The 14807-nt window shown below is 37.0% G+C and overlaps 3 protein-coding genes across 3 annotated transcripts; 1 reads left to right on the top strand and 2 right to left on the bottom strand.

The window, feature by feature from the left end:
- Positions 1-663: 663 nt before the first annotated feature.
- LOC124639779 lies at positions 664-2906 on the bottom strand. Its single transcript, XM_047177247.1, has one exon. It carries the CDS (start codon positions 2790-2792, stop codon positions 1221-1223), a length of 1572 nt encoding a protein of 523 aa, XP_047033203.1. The 5' UTR covers positions 2793-2906; the 3' UTR covers positions 664-1220.
- A 1873-nt stretch (positions 2907-4779) lies between these two features.
- Positions 4780-7711, bottom strand: LOC124639780 (zinc finger HIT domain-containing protein 2). Its single transcript, XM_047177248.1, has 5 exons — positions 7533-7711; positions 6755-7037; positions 6298-6543; positions 5789-5992; positions 4780-5125 (listed from the first exon to the last, which is right to left on the bottom strand). The coding sequence occupies exons 1-5, from the start codon at positions 7577-7579 to the stop codon at positions 4799-4801; spliced, it is 1107 nt and encodes a 368-aa protein (XP_047033204.1). The 5' UTR covers positions 7580-7711; the 3' UTR covers positions 4780-4798.
- Positions 7712-7927: 216 nt separating this feature from the next.
- Positions 7928-12028, top strand: LOC124639781 (structure-specific endonuclease subunit SLX1 homolog). Its single transcript, XM_047177250.1, has 4 exons — positions 7928-8327; positions 8396-8447; positions 8538-8729; positions 11545-12028. Exons 1-4 carry the CDS (start codon positions 8149-8151, stop codon positions 11992-11994), a joined length of 873 nt encoding a protein of 290 aa, XP_047033206.1. The 5' UTR covers positions 7928-8148; the 3' UTR covers positions 11995-12028.
- The last annotated feature ends 2779 nt before the right edge of the window (positions 12029-14807 follow it).

Here is a 14807-nt window from a genome sequence, read left to right as displayed (position 1 = left end):
TTAGTTTCAATTTTATCGTACTTATTTATCCGAATGTCAAAGAAATGAAACATGGTGAATGGAATTGAATAAGGGAAGGAGGTTTAATTTATTAATTGTAATTTTTTCAACCGGTTTTGGAAATTCTATGTCAATATTCGAAAGGATTGGAGCCCTAATACCTGCCTAAATTTAAAAAATACTATAATTTAATGTTTGGAGACCTCTTTTGAATCAAAGTTAGTGGCTCCCTCTAAAACCAAAATTGTAATATTCTAAATCATGATAATGTTACCATAGCTATAGAAATATATCAATGAATAATAAGCAAATATTTATAAATATATCAAATTATATATTAGGCTGTTTTGAATGTTTATGTACCTTTCTAAGTGAAAAAAAAAAACTTTATTTATAGTACGAATAGTACTTAGAAGACTTTAGGCCAATTTCTAGATGTTATTTAAAAGGTTTATAATGTAAGCAAGGATTTTACCTAATTACATACTGTTTAAAATTGCAAAATTGCCCCATTTGAAAATTTCAATTTGTTTGTGATGAAAGTTCTGAAACAAAACATGTAACAGGTTTTTCCATATTTTCATTTTCCCTGTACTAGAAAAAAAGATGCAACGCATTATTTTTTATATCAATTATATAATGGATTTTACTATATTAATTGTCACATTTTTAAAATGGTTCTCAAGAATTTAAAATCCTTGCTTAAAAAATCGTTTCATGATTCTACTTGAAGAAAGTCATACAGTTCTATATAAGTGTTGTGTTGAAACATTCTGTATATAATGTTATATTGTTAATGGTACATTTCTGACATTCCTCAGGATAATTCATGTTGTTTGAACGAATATATCTGGTTAAGGTAAATGCTGCGTTTTATTTTACACCCTAAAAACCCTAGTTAATGATTTGCAAAATCTTCGATCAACAGGGAAATGGCAAGACGCCAAAATAAACTTATCATTTAGGTACATAAGAGAATTTAAAATTCTACCAACAATTTCGCGTGCAACATTACAATAAATTATTAAAAAATAAAATTTATTGTAGCACACTGTCACAGTCTTACATTGAATAATCACAAATTAGCTTTTTGGGCGGTTACTAAATTCGAAATACACAGACAGACGAAATGGAATAACCTGTCGGCATTTGGTGATCGAAGAACACGAAGAATAGTACCAGATTATGGCATAAGTTAGTTGTTAGGTGTACTAACCTTTTTAGCCACCTTCCTCGTCTCGGGTATTTTTCTCGCAAAGTACAGGAAACTCGTCGTTCACGCCTCGAACAGTCCATGTCCCAGTTCCTCTGAAATCGATCACCAATCCAGCGTTCCAAATAAAATCCATGCCCAGCACGTTCTCTTTAGCATCGGGCACATTCACAAAAGATGTCGGAATCATGACTCCAGCTACCCACACTGCGACAGTCGCCACGCGAAACACTTGACGCATCAGCTTCCCATTCACAGAAATAACCAAATCGTCGTAGTTAAAATCTTGTCCATTTGCAATCAAGTGTGTCATCAGATCAGTAGACGCGATGCAATTTTTCGCGCTTGTGTCTACAAGGATGTCGAAGTTTCGGTCGTAAATGTCGACCGTCAGCAATGGACGCCTGCCAGGCTTCACTGAAATCTCGATGGAACAGCTCTGGCACTTCAAGCGAACAATGTTAGCTGACCGACAGCGATAACAGATCAATCTATTTAATTTCTCCGAATCCAACTTGTTAATCTCTTCGAGCATTTTAGTGTCTTCCCCAGTCTTCTGTTCTCGGTGTAACTTTCGACACATGCGTATAAGAAGATGCCCGTATACGTTGCAGTTTTTGCAAGTGCCTTTAGATATTACAGGCGGTGATGGAGTCACCGAAGTTACAGAAGTTTGTTGCGGTTCTACTGGAGTGTCGGGCTGCACGGGCGAATCAGGGGCCTCAGTAGACGCCGAGCTGGACACGTCGTCGAATGTATCCTCGACTTGTCGAGCAAATTCCAGAAGCTGTGAGAAGTCGTTGCAGTCATTCCTGTTCAGCTTCTCCCTTATGCGGCGGTGCAATAACCCGAAGACCAAATCCAGCTGGGTGTCTTCAGTCAGTGTATGTGGAGGCAGCTGATTAAGTAGACTTCTGACCTTTTGCACGAACACCGAAGTTGGCTCAGTTTTCTGGTGCGCAGTCACAAGGCGGCGGAAAATTTTATGAGGCTGTGGACGAGCTCGGTATTTGATGCGCAGAATTTCGACTGCTTCGTTCCAATCAGTAACTTCTGCTTTGTTCGATTGCCACCATATCGCTGCAACATCTGTTAGTAGCAAGGGGAAGCTACGGAGAGCGGAATCATCTTTCATTTCGCTACAGATCTTATAGTTGAGGATGGCACTAATAAATGGTCGGACATCACCAACGCCGCTGTATCGCTCTTTACAAGAAGCAAAGTTGATTGGTGCATCAGACGTAGTTGGCGCATCGTCTACTTTGTAATCGGGCGTATTATCATCTAGCTCTGTAACGATAGCTCGCTGTATGTCTGGATAAATAATGGCAGCTTCTTGAATAGGGACCAATTCTGACGGTGCGGGTGGCGAAAATGGTCGGTCGAACCGAGTGGGTACCATACACGGAGCTCTGGGGTTCATCCTGAATGGAAACGGGGGTGGATAGGGGACCCCATTGGGTGCCATGAACGTGAATGGCGTGGGTGGTGGAACGGGCGCCGGCGTCGCATGACTCATTAGCGGGCAGTTGTACCCGTAGCAAATGAACGGCGCGTGTAGTTCCACTGGTGTTATCATGATGATGGACTGAATCTATATACTTGCGAAAGAGGTCCTATTGATTATGATGGTAGGATATGACAGACATCCCATTGATGGACTGGTCAGGAACGCTGACTGGTGGCTGCAGACGGCTGTCGAGGGACCGCAGCCGAAGTACTCTTCCAGAAGCCACTTAGAGTTAAGACCAAGGTATCGGGTAGTTTTTCACTTAAGTTCAAAATAACCGTCCAAATCGTTTGAAGGAGTTTTGTGTTGTTAGTTTTATCGAATTGTCACACCACTATCTCCGGAAAATTAGCAAGTCGTCCTTTATGTCACTTCCGAAAACAAAGGCAATGTTCATTATTCACCAATCATATTTGAAATAGCATTGAATTGCATTTGATTTAAAATATTGCACTGCTTATTTAAAAGAGATTTAATAAATGGAAATAACATCTGTTTTTCACAAAGAGGAAATGGCTATCCATATGTCCCGTGTAAGTCCTTGCACTACACAAAAAGTCTACATTTTCCCGCCTTTTGTACACTTGAATTCTATCCAATAACGTCCGCGACTCACATTTGAAAACTGAAGCAAATTAAGGTCAACACTGGTCGTTTGAACTGAATAAATATAATAACTTTGATAAATTATTCCGAGATCAGTGCAATGTAGGGCGATAGGGCGCAAACTATTGATTTTGCAGACTGCACGGCCGTGTGCAATGGAAGGGAGGCAGGAACCAATTAGGGCTTCCCGCGTACTTCAAAATTTTGACGACTGTGACCTAACTTAATTTACATAATATAGACTATCATTTTATCTGAAGTCTGTGTTATCTACATTATTGAAATCCTTGTAACATTCTATTAAAAAACTGACAATTTTATCATACTTTTCATCAGTCACGTAGGTTTGTAAATATTTTTAAAGGGCTATGGGTAATAAATTTGCAATACCTGAGTTACGTATGCTGAGCGCGTTTGACCTCGAGACGTGTCGGTCATCTGCGCGTAGGGTGAATTTCCGATCCGTTTGGCGGATCGAAGGGGCGGGGTGCAGGTGGAAATATCAGGGCTTGTGCGTCACGTGATCGGAAGAGGCTGTTATTGGCTCGTTAGTCATAACCTTGTCATAGAACAGTCTAGATAGGTACCTATATTCGTGAAGGTATGTGGTATATGCATGTCTGATATACAGATGCAATGTTAGTCGTAGGGAGCAGCGTTTAAAATATTGGTAGTTAAGTACTTTAGATAAGTTTGTTTGCTTGGAGCATGAATGCTAAATGAATGTTTGCGCGAGTGCAGTCAGAAATAAAGCTGAGATACACACACAGATACTTACCTAATCAAAAACTTAGAAGCAAGGTAGCTGCTAGTAGCTACCTATAAAGCGATTTAAGTTCGACCCGGGAATCGAACCCGTCAAGCCATGCACAGTATTCGCACCATGCTAGCACACTAGACATACTCAAAAAATAACTGTTTGTATAATTTAAGTCTGCCGTGTTAACACGTCGTGCTAGGATTGCTTATGACACTATTATTGGTCTCAAGTAGGGCTGCCATCTCGAATTTCGCCAAACCCGGACAAACATAAAAAAAACCCGGACATTTGGCTTAAATCGCATTTTTTCCCCAAACGAGTACGGTTTTTTTTAAACAAAATAATACCTAATTTGTAATCCATTTACTATTACCATACACTTAAATTCAATGAGGTGCTTCCTTACATGAAAAGTGTCCGGGTTTTCCCCGGACACTTCTAGAAACCCCGCCCGGACGGCCTCCAAACGAGGACAAATCCGGGGAAACCCGGACGGATGGCAGCCCTAGTCTCAAGTATTTGAAAGTAAATGGGTTTGGAGAAGCTACCGTAGGTACAGAAAATTAGTGCAGTTAGGTACGAATTTGTCGTGATGAATCTATCTGCAGACTACTTTTACGCCCAAACTTCTACAAGGCTCTTCTTCAAAGGCTCTTTTTAGGATGTAACTAAGTAAATGAAAGCACAAAATTATGTAGGTACACTTTATTTATTCAAAATCCATATTATAGCTATCAATGTAAGACAAATAGTATTCAACTTTTTTCATACATTTCTTAACTTTGCTCACATCTAACTTGGGTAAATTCTCCCTTTCATGTTCTGGGAACTTTCTAGAAAAATCTGTTTTCACTGAATCTTGGTTACTTTTGGACTGTTTTTCTTGTGATTTGGCTTGTGAAAGAATTTGATGGAGATGTGATAACGCAGCCTGGCAGTAATATTTTTCATTTTCTTCACTGGGACCTCGAATTATTAGGAATGTGTCCTTTTTCATGACTGTGAGACTGGCTTCGTCTGTTTGTATTAGTTCACTCTGAAATGATAAAGAAATGTATTTAGATGACGATTGGAAATATGAATCTCGGTAAGGAAATTGAATTATAGCAACTTCTCTGTCTCTAGAGTCATATGTGATAGTGAGATACAGATTGTTTACCTATTGTATGGATCATTAACAGTGAATGGCTAGTTTAAGATGAATTATTCTGGATTAGGTAAGTAGGCAGGTAGCTGTAGTCAGGATAGGTTGTTTGGCTGTAGTTTTCTCTAATAGAGCGAAAACAAGCAGATGAATTGCCTAATAGCGATTATCGCAACCCATTGACTTTTGAGATTCTTTGACGAAAATAATATCTTTTTTTATTGTTATTCAAGCCAAAATTGTAAGTTGTGATAGTTGTGGATTATCAGCAAAGTTATTTTATTTATACCATTGATATACAAACACCCAAGAATAAAAGTTACGCTCGAAAGTGTCGCTGAACACGAATTCTGTCTCTTTCTATAAGGAACAAGCATACGTTATGGCAAGTTCAACTTTACGCGAATTGCTTAAAGTCGTTATTACAACGCACTGTAGTTAAAGCAATAAAATTTTATGACCGAAATGGTCGGCTAGGACAAAGAAAATGAGCGCACAGTTTTGAATGTTGCGCTCATTTGGTGAGGATGTTTTTACTGAATATTGTAGACTTACCTGAAGACACTTCTGAGCAACAGATTCCAATGCAATCGCAGGATCATCATAGTTGGCATTACTGTCCAGATTGTCACATATATTGAGGAGACATATAACTGCCTCAGCTGGTTGTATGTCTCCGTTGAAGTACCTCATTATGAACACGTAGGATGCTAACACGTTGGTTATATTGTTCTTTATAGCTGGTGATGGGGTTGCTGTCTGAAATAAGAAATTTATTGTTCTAAAGATAAATATACAGGCTGATGAGATAAATGTAATGGTAATAATGGATACATAAATGGCTTTCTTCCCGAAAAATTGAATTAGATGTAATTACTTTTAGATAAAAAATATGGCTAAATTGAGAACCCTTTTTTTTAGTAAGTTGGTTGATAAGAAGAAGCTTGTTCAGAACAAATCCATTTTATTTCTATTGAAAAATTCTAATCAAGAGATCTCTATGAAATCCTAAATAAGGTAAGGTAGCAGTGCCCACCAGCTTAACAGCTATAAATAATACTTACAGTCAAAGTTTCAAACTTTGGCACAGCCTTCAACTCAGGACAATTCTTCAATGTTTCACCATCATCTACAGCTACATCTTCTACCAATTTCTTATCTCTACGATAACTCCACCACGGCTCCCATTGTGGCACTATAGACCCAACGTCCCCTTGATTTAGCAAGGCCTCAAACTCATTCCTCTCATCTTCAGTCAAAGCGTTCCATACAGCATCCGCATCATCAAGGTTTAGATCCTTTATTCGATCCTAAAGATAAAGATAAAAAGTCGTTTATTTAAAATAGGCTGAAAATCAGCACTTTTTGAAGGACAAATTTACAAAAAACAGTCCCCAAAATGCCCGCCCTTCACCACTTCCTATGTGTTTTTGCTGGAAAGAAGTGGTGGAACAAACTCCAAAGCAACACAATTCTCTCTGTATGGTTTGGAGAACTGTTGATGTAAAAAATATTAAAAACCTGAAGGTCAATTTCGGCTTCATCATCAGAATCTGCAGGCTCATCATCATATTCTATCAAGTTGTCTATGTCTATGTTATCCTCATCTTGCATCCTCTTTAGTATGTCGACCATTTTGTCTCTGGATTCGTCGCCAGCATGGTGGGACATCAGTTCGCTGTTCACGCATTCTCTGTAGAAGCTTTCGGAACATTGCATGTGGTTTTCAGATTTGTAGCAGTCTAATGAACAGTAGAAAATTTCGCACCGAGGACAGCAGTATTTACTCTGTTTTTCATTGCAACTGAAATGTTTAGAAAGGACTGCATTAGAAAACAGAATTAGTAGCATAGCATTGAATAATGGAAACTAAGATGACCCACTAACCAAAGTCTGTAATAACGATTACTATTTACTTTTAAGATTTATGTACTTATACAGTAATAACTATTATCTATTATCTTTTATAAAAAAACTAGCTTTTGCCCGCAACTTCGTTCGCGTGGAATAGTGACTACCAGCAGATTTTTGATTTGACCAATAGATGGCGCTATATGTCCGGAATAATTTTTTTTTTTTTTTTTTTTTGTAATAAAAACTATCCTATGTCCTTTCTCAAGTTTCAAACTATGTCTGTACCAAATTTCACACAAATCGGTTCAGTAGTTTAGGCGTGAAGAAAAGACAGACAGACAGACAGACAGACAGACAGACAGACAGACAGACAGACAGAGTTACTTTCGCATTTATAATATTAGTTTGGATATAAACAACATCGCGAGGTTAGAATTATACTTACAGTCCACAAATGTTTTGGTTTACTTTAGAAGATTTGTTGTCACCCATTTTACATTGATGCACTACGATTGAGACAGTTAAATATGGAATAAATTATTTACTTATTTCCAAATCATGAGAATCGGTAAATGCGAAATAGCGAAACAAATTCATCGACATTGACTGACAGACAGTTCTGCTAAAGCGTTTAGTTTTCTAAATAAAATATTTTGCAAAAGTGACAATTATGTTATGTTAAATAATTTTACTTTTTTTCATGAGTTCAATAAAGAAGTTTTTAGTAACTACACTTATTTAAAACTTTATTACGTCTATTTCTTAACAAATTCGTCGTTAATTGGATTTTACATGTTTACTTATTTCACAAAACAAAACGCAAGTGACAAGTGTCTTGGTTTGTCAAAGTCGAAGTTCAAAAATATTCAAATCAAAATGAAAATGTGATCAAAATAAACAGCACAGCAACAATAATGAGATTATTTTTTTAGATTGGGAACTCACTATAGTTTTAAGAAAAAATGAATCGCATCAGTGCCTTATGACCGTAGACTGAAAATATGAAAACCAACCACTAGCAGAAACAATTTTCGTGTTAAAAGTTAACAGAATCATACAGAATGTCTGAGCCAGAATTAGTGGAAGATTTCTTCGGAGTTTACTTATTATACTGTATAAACCCCAAATACAAAGGGCGCACATACATTGGTTATACTCGAGACCCGAACCGGCGAATTATGCAACACAACAGAGGCATTTGGGCTGGAGGAGCTTATCGGACTAATAATAAAGGGCCCTGGTGAGGAAAAAGCTTGTCTTATCAATGATACTTTATGTACATATTTAAAAAATCATTCATTTTTCTAGGAAAATGGTGATGATAATCCATGGATTCCCAAATAATATTTCAGCTCTCAGAGTAAGTTTCTCTTATGTTTAACTATCGTAATACTTTACTAGAAAATTCAGGATATGTGACTGATTTGCATAACTTTACCATCTATTTCAGTTTGAATGGGCATGGCAGAATCCTACAAAGACAATAAGACTCCAGCATTTAAATTTAAAAAAGATTCCTAGAAAAGAGTCTGAATTTAAATTCAAATTAAGAGTGTTGAGTGAAATGCTCAGAGTGGGGCCTTGGTGCCGCCTGCCTTTAATCATAAGATGGCTGGAGGTGGAATACTGTGAAGAGTTTGATGTAAGTATACTATTTCAATTTTTAAAATAATCATAACTATAGTTCGGCCATTCAGAGAATGCGTTCCTGACACGTCGCGATTGAACTGACGACGTAATAACATTCATTGATTATTGATATAATAATGTTGTTTAATAATGCTCCTCAATTGTTAAAACGGTAAACAACCAGCAAAAATATTTTTATCGTAACTGCAACGCCATTGCAAAGTTACGTCGTCAGTTCAATCGCGACGTGTCAGGAACGCATTCTCTGAATGGCCGAACTATAAATATCTTAACCTAAATATTTAGATTGTTTTATTAGAGTAGTGATTTAGTTCAATATGATGCTGCTTAATATTAGAATCTGCCTTTATTTCTGGTCCCACCAGTTTTGTCATCTTGAGAATTATTTCAAAAACCTAGTTTAAATGTAGCCTTATAGCCTTTCTCAATAAATGGGCTTCTAACTCTATAATTTTTTCAAATTAGACCAATAGTTCCATAATTTATTTTCTAATAAAAATGAATTCTTCAGCTTTATTATAAAAGTATGTTTAATTGTATAGATTTCCCACCATTACCATTTTTGTAACATATGCAGTAGGGTGTCCCTTAAAATTCAACTTCAATATATTTTTACGCATACCTTCTAAAAAGTTTCGTATGGACTTAATAAAGTCTATATAGAAATAAATATAAGCCCGATTTATAAGCGATAACCTGTGCCGACTTGAGTTTTTAACTTGTCCATACAAGTTGCGCAGGAGCAGCGCGGCGACCTGTTATTGCGAGTTTCAATTGTCATTTAAGTGATTTCTAACATTTTTAGTGCCTTGTTGTTTATTTTGTGAAAATGTCTGTGAAATTACGAAGTAATAAACAAAATATTTTCCTTATCGGACTGCCAAGCCACCAGATAAATGGTGCAAAATTACCATCTAATCGACAAGTTCTCACCGTTTTATTTTACAATATTCGTGAAGTCAAGCTGACTGTTAGTGAAAGTGCGAATCTTGTTATAAGAGAGTGCATTATATTTTGGGAAAAAGCCAGAATTCCTACGAAGACAATCCCTAACTGCGTGAAGAAACTTGTTGATTTATATCATGTTTGGAGGGAGCTGCAAAAAACTGTAAGAAAACTCAGTTGACTTTCAAGAATCGTGAAACTAACTTTGTAAAAGACCTTGATAACTTATTTGATATTGCACATGCAGATGCTTTTGACAGAATGAAGATAGAGGAAGACAAAGATTTCTTAAGGAAACAGAGAGAGCCAGGTCGACCGGGATGCTTAGGTGGAATCGACAAAAAATTGGCGGAGAAAGAAGAACGAGATAGGTAAAGACGATTGGAAGAACAGGAAAGAAAGGTAAAACAAAGAGAGTTATTGGCTGTTGCATCTACTTCTTCGATAGATAACTTGGAATGTCTTGAGAATTCGGATGAGGAACAGATTTCGAACTCTGAACTTAGTACTCAGATTCCTTGCCCTGAAAACAGTTTTAAAAGAGGCACGAAATTTCGTTAAAGCACATATTGCTAAGACAAACATTACATCTTTGTTAACTTTTTATAAGACTGAACTGTTTGTTAGAGACGATTACCGCGAATTGGTTGAACTATGCGTTGTGTTCTTAGGAGGAGACACAGTGTATAAACTAAAACTCAGGCCCCCCGAGCTTTGCATCAAGCGCGATGGATGGCGAGAGCAATCTATTCTATAAAAATATGTTTGCTTCAATCGCAACTTAAAATTACTGCAAAGGACAAAAATGCTCTACAAGATGTTTGTTTATTTATCGTCACCTTGTATACCAAACCTTGGCTCGAATGTACAATGGCAGTTAAAGCACCTAACCAAGACTTGTCCTTTTTGAAAGCTCTAAAAGAATATGAAAAAGTAGACGCGACAATTTCCAAGGCATCCATAAGCAAGTTTATTCGTCATTTATGGTATTTGTGTGAAGAAACAGTCATATTATCACTCTTTGATGAAGAAGTTGATACCAAAACCAAGACAAAAATTATTAATAATTTAAACAGAGACGAAAGTTCAGATTCCTCTAAACGCTATGTCCCATCGAAGGAAGAAATTACACAAAATTTGTTTGGTAAGTACTTAATATTTTCTTGTTTCTTTTTCAAAGTTTTGTGGTTTAGTTTTTGCTTATTTTAATGGTTTTTTCTTTATTTCAGATATGACGCTGGATGATTTTGTAACTCAAAGAAGCAAACGATTTCTATCTCGACTACAGATCGACGACAGTTTTCTTCGGGAAGACGTATCTTCGTGGGGTGACAATCCTGCTTTTTTGGAAGCTAGAAGACGATTAAGTCGTTTGAAGGTCGTAAATGACACTGCTGAAAGAGCTGTTAAATTAATGCAAGATTATAATGGTCTTATCACGGCTGAAGAAGAGCAAAATCAGTTTTTGTTGCGTTGTGTTCAGGAACATAGAAATCTGTATCCAGACTGTAAAAAAACTACACTAAAGAGAAGTTACCCTAATTCATTATTATTATAATTTGTATTTAAATAAAAGTTTGTATTGATATTTTTTTAGTATTACTCATATTTACTTTATTTGTTGCATTTTAATTAGTTTTGGATCAACCCAAAACGTCAGACCAAAACACCATTTTTTATTAAACTTTAGAGCCCGGTCGGCACAGGTTGCAAACATGCTACAGATATGAAATTTCATATTTAAGTACATTTTAGCATTTATAAAAAAATTGGAGGGTATGCGTTTCGAAATTCTAAAAAAAAATTTTTTTTGCCATATAAGGGACACCCTAATATGCAGTATATTTCTTCTTTATTTCCAGCCTGAAAGAAAACCTCCATCACACATGACAATCTGCCAAGGACCCGTCAAAAGCAGGAACTTGAAGCCCAAATCCTCCACAACCATACCGCCAGACACAGAATGTCTTCTCTGCTCCTCATATATAACGAACGGCCAATCAAAGATCACCTGCTTGAATTCCAACTGTGAACTTGTAGCTCATATTACTTGCTTGGCCGATCTATTTCTGGTACCAGGAGAGTATGTGCCTATAGAAGGTAGCTGTCCATTCTGCAGTGTCAAGCTAAAGTGGGGCGACTTGATCAGGAAAATGAAGGGATGTTCGAGAAACAGTGATGGGGAAGAATGTAGTGATGAAGAAATTGTGCCGGATAAAGAGTTAGAGGGCTGCAGTGATGAAGAAATTGGGCCTGCTAAAGGGTTAGAGGGTGACCCTTCTTGGTTTCTTGATTATAATTATGATTTATGACGATTTAAGAAATTATTAGACAATTTAGACAGTATGAGATTTTTTTATTACTTTTTCATTTATACCTCTTATTGGCTTAGTGGTTGCAGCACCAGCCTCTGATAAATAAAAAATAAAAAACTACAGCTAATTTATAAATAAATATAAAATAATTAATAACGATTAATACATAATATAGAATATTTATAATATAAATTAATAATATATAAATAAACGAATATAAATTTAATAAATAATAAATAAGTAAAATGTAAATAAATCTACACAGAAATAATACCTACTCAAATATCGAAATATAAGATTTTCTACATTTAATTCAATATTATTATGTTTAAAAAGCGCTCTTCGTCCTCTCCTCTAAAAACTAACTTTGCTGTGCCCGACAGGGTCCATAATTGTTTCTTTTAATTTCACCCACCAGCCTGTACACATTATGGAATGCAATAAAGTTATTGAGTATTGAAGTACGAGGGCGCGGTTTTGATTCCAGCTCAGGCAAGTGCCAAAGTTACTTTTCTATATTATTATAGGGAAACTAAGTATCAAAATATTCATCCGCATCGCTGTCAGCTGGGATCGTGCCCAAAAGGCTGGCTGCATTGCCACGCTGGATGGAATGCATATCCTTTGACCGAAGTATAGGCCAGCCCTTTGGTCACGAGTGGACTCCACTAATCGCTTACTAATTTCTCGAAAGAGTCTGTGGGCACTTGGGCCCCATGGTCCCAGGGTTTCAACCCCGAACGGCTCAAAAATGCAATTGCCGGTGAGGTTTACATATTTATATATAAGCCTTTTCTATATTATTATATCCTGGAATCGCTAATCTGCTTTAAGCAAGTGGGGTGATTAACGCTCATTCCTTCTCTGCAAGAAGCCTGTGCAGTACAGTGGGAGAGTAAAAAGGCTGATTATGATATTTTTTTTTGTGTAAATCGTTTTACTCTTACAGCCTTTTTTATCGTCCCACTGCTGGGCAAAGGCCTCCTCTCGTAAATCGTTTTATGAAGACTTTATTCCCGACTGCAATTACCTAGCTACTGCATTGCTATATTATACTGGTTACGGTAAGTTTTCGCGGAAGGAAATCATTATACCTACGTTTCCGTTTAGAAACACTTGCGTGTGTCAAACATGATTTTTTAAAGTAACCAGAACGGCTGAACTTGATTGACAGGCGACAGACACGCAATGCATTAAGGGGAAGCATAAAAGTTCCTATTTAGTTAGAAAAAAGAACAGATTTTAGCAACCCAATATTTGAAAGTGTTATGCCCGTTTTCACCAACAACCTCTTACCGTTTCCCTATCTAAATGCTACTTTTAGTAAGGACCCCTCCCAATTTGACACCTACCTAAATTCATTTTCACCACACTTGTACATGGATTCCTTAAGTAAGTGACAGATTACTAGTTCTACAAACGATAATGCAAAGTCGATATTTTATCGATAAAATGATTTTTCTGTACTTCTTAAGAAATAAATGTCTATCGAGTATATATTACTTAAGCCTGTGAGTTTTTTTTCTTGTGATGTTATTTTAATTTAACTTAAACTACATTACGCTATGTTTTATGCAATAAAACAGTAAAGAGGTTTTCTATAGGTGAATTTTTACCTATGTCATTCGCGCGTTTGTCAAATTGACTGGTACATAGAGAGAGGTTAATTTTGGGTTTATTATTGTTAAATAGATAAGTTTATTTTGGCAGAGAAGAGAAAACGAGGATAAACCTTTCTTGCAGAAGAAAAAGACAAGCTAGTGAAATTGCTGACGTCTCATAGAGACACAATATTAAACAAAAAACGGATGGGACCACGAACGAAGCCAAAAACAAAGCTTGGTAAATGTGAATAATATCTATGTATAATAATAAAGTGTATTAAGATATTGCCGTACAACTGTGTTCCTTGTTTTACTGTCGGCTTCGTTGTATTTTTGTTCTCCATGAGTTGATGGATTTAAGTATGGGGTTAAAATTATATATTTATTTAGTTTCAGGTGGTGCGAGAAATTGGAAAGACGTGTAAAAACATGCTGCGCCCAGCCCACCTCAAATTGAATTGGTGCAGGAGGATGATGATAATGTTTGGTACATCATATGAGGACTAATATTAAAATATTTGTTTACTATCTTTGTTTTAATTTACATAATTTATTATGTTCAATGTTAGCCTACTTCTTACCTCCAGAGGGTATCCCCTATCACCTAGGAGATAGGCTCCTCCATATTCACCATTTTCGAATCATTGGTATCTACTGCAGTTTTGGTATTTAAGGCCTATTCAAACCTGAGCGATATTCGCTGCCGCTGTGGGTAGAGGTAGATACCGAGCCGGTTTCGCTCAGGTATTTAGTATCAAGTATAGTTACCGGCACGGATATTGAGCTCTCGGCGGAAGAGTGGATTGCTTTGCGCACTGTACACAAGGCAATAAACCAATAAATGGCTTCTGCGCAGGTGAAGGTCAGGGCTCAATATCCGTGCCAATAACTATACCGCGGCTAGAGCGACCTGAGCGATATCCACTGCCGCTGTGGGTAGAAGTACATACCGCGCGGCAGCAGCGGCATGCATCCCGAACATCAACAGTAATATTAACGCATACCCACTGGGTTTTCTCTGTCGCAGGTGGTAGCGAATACCGCTTAGGTCTGAACAGTCATATTACCGCATACCCACAGGGTTTTCTCTGCCGTAGACGGTAGCGAATACCGCTTAGGTCTGAATAGGCCTATAGTTGTCCCGGCCACCGCGAAACTACATCAGTGATTACCAGATTTGCATCTGTTATGGTCTGTATATTTATG

Source organism: Helicoverpa zea, chromosome 19 (genome assembly GCF_022581195.2).
Source record: "Helicoverpa zea isolate HzStark_Cry1AcR chromosome 19, ilHelZeax1.1, whole genome shotgun sequence".
Lineage (NCBI taxonomy): Eukaryota > Metazoa > Arthropoda > Insecta > Lepidoptera > Noctuidae > Helicoverpa > Helicoverpa zea.
Note: the sequence above shows the minus strand (reverse complement) of the source record. Positions and strands in the feature narration are given on the sequence as shown.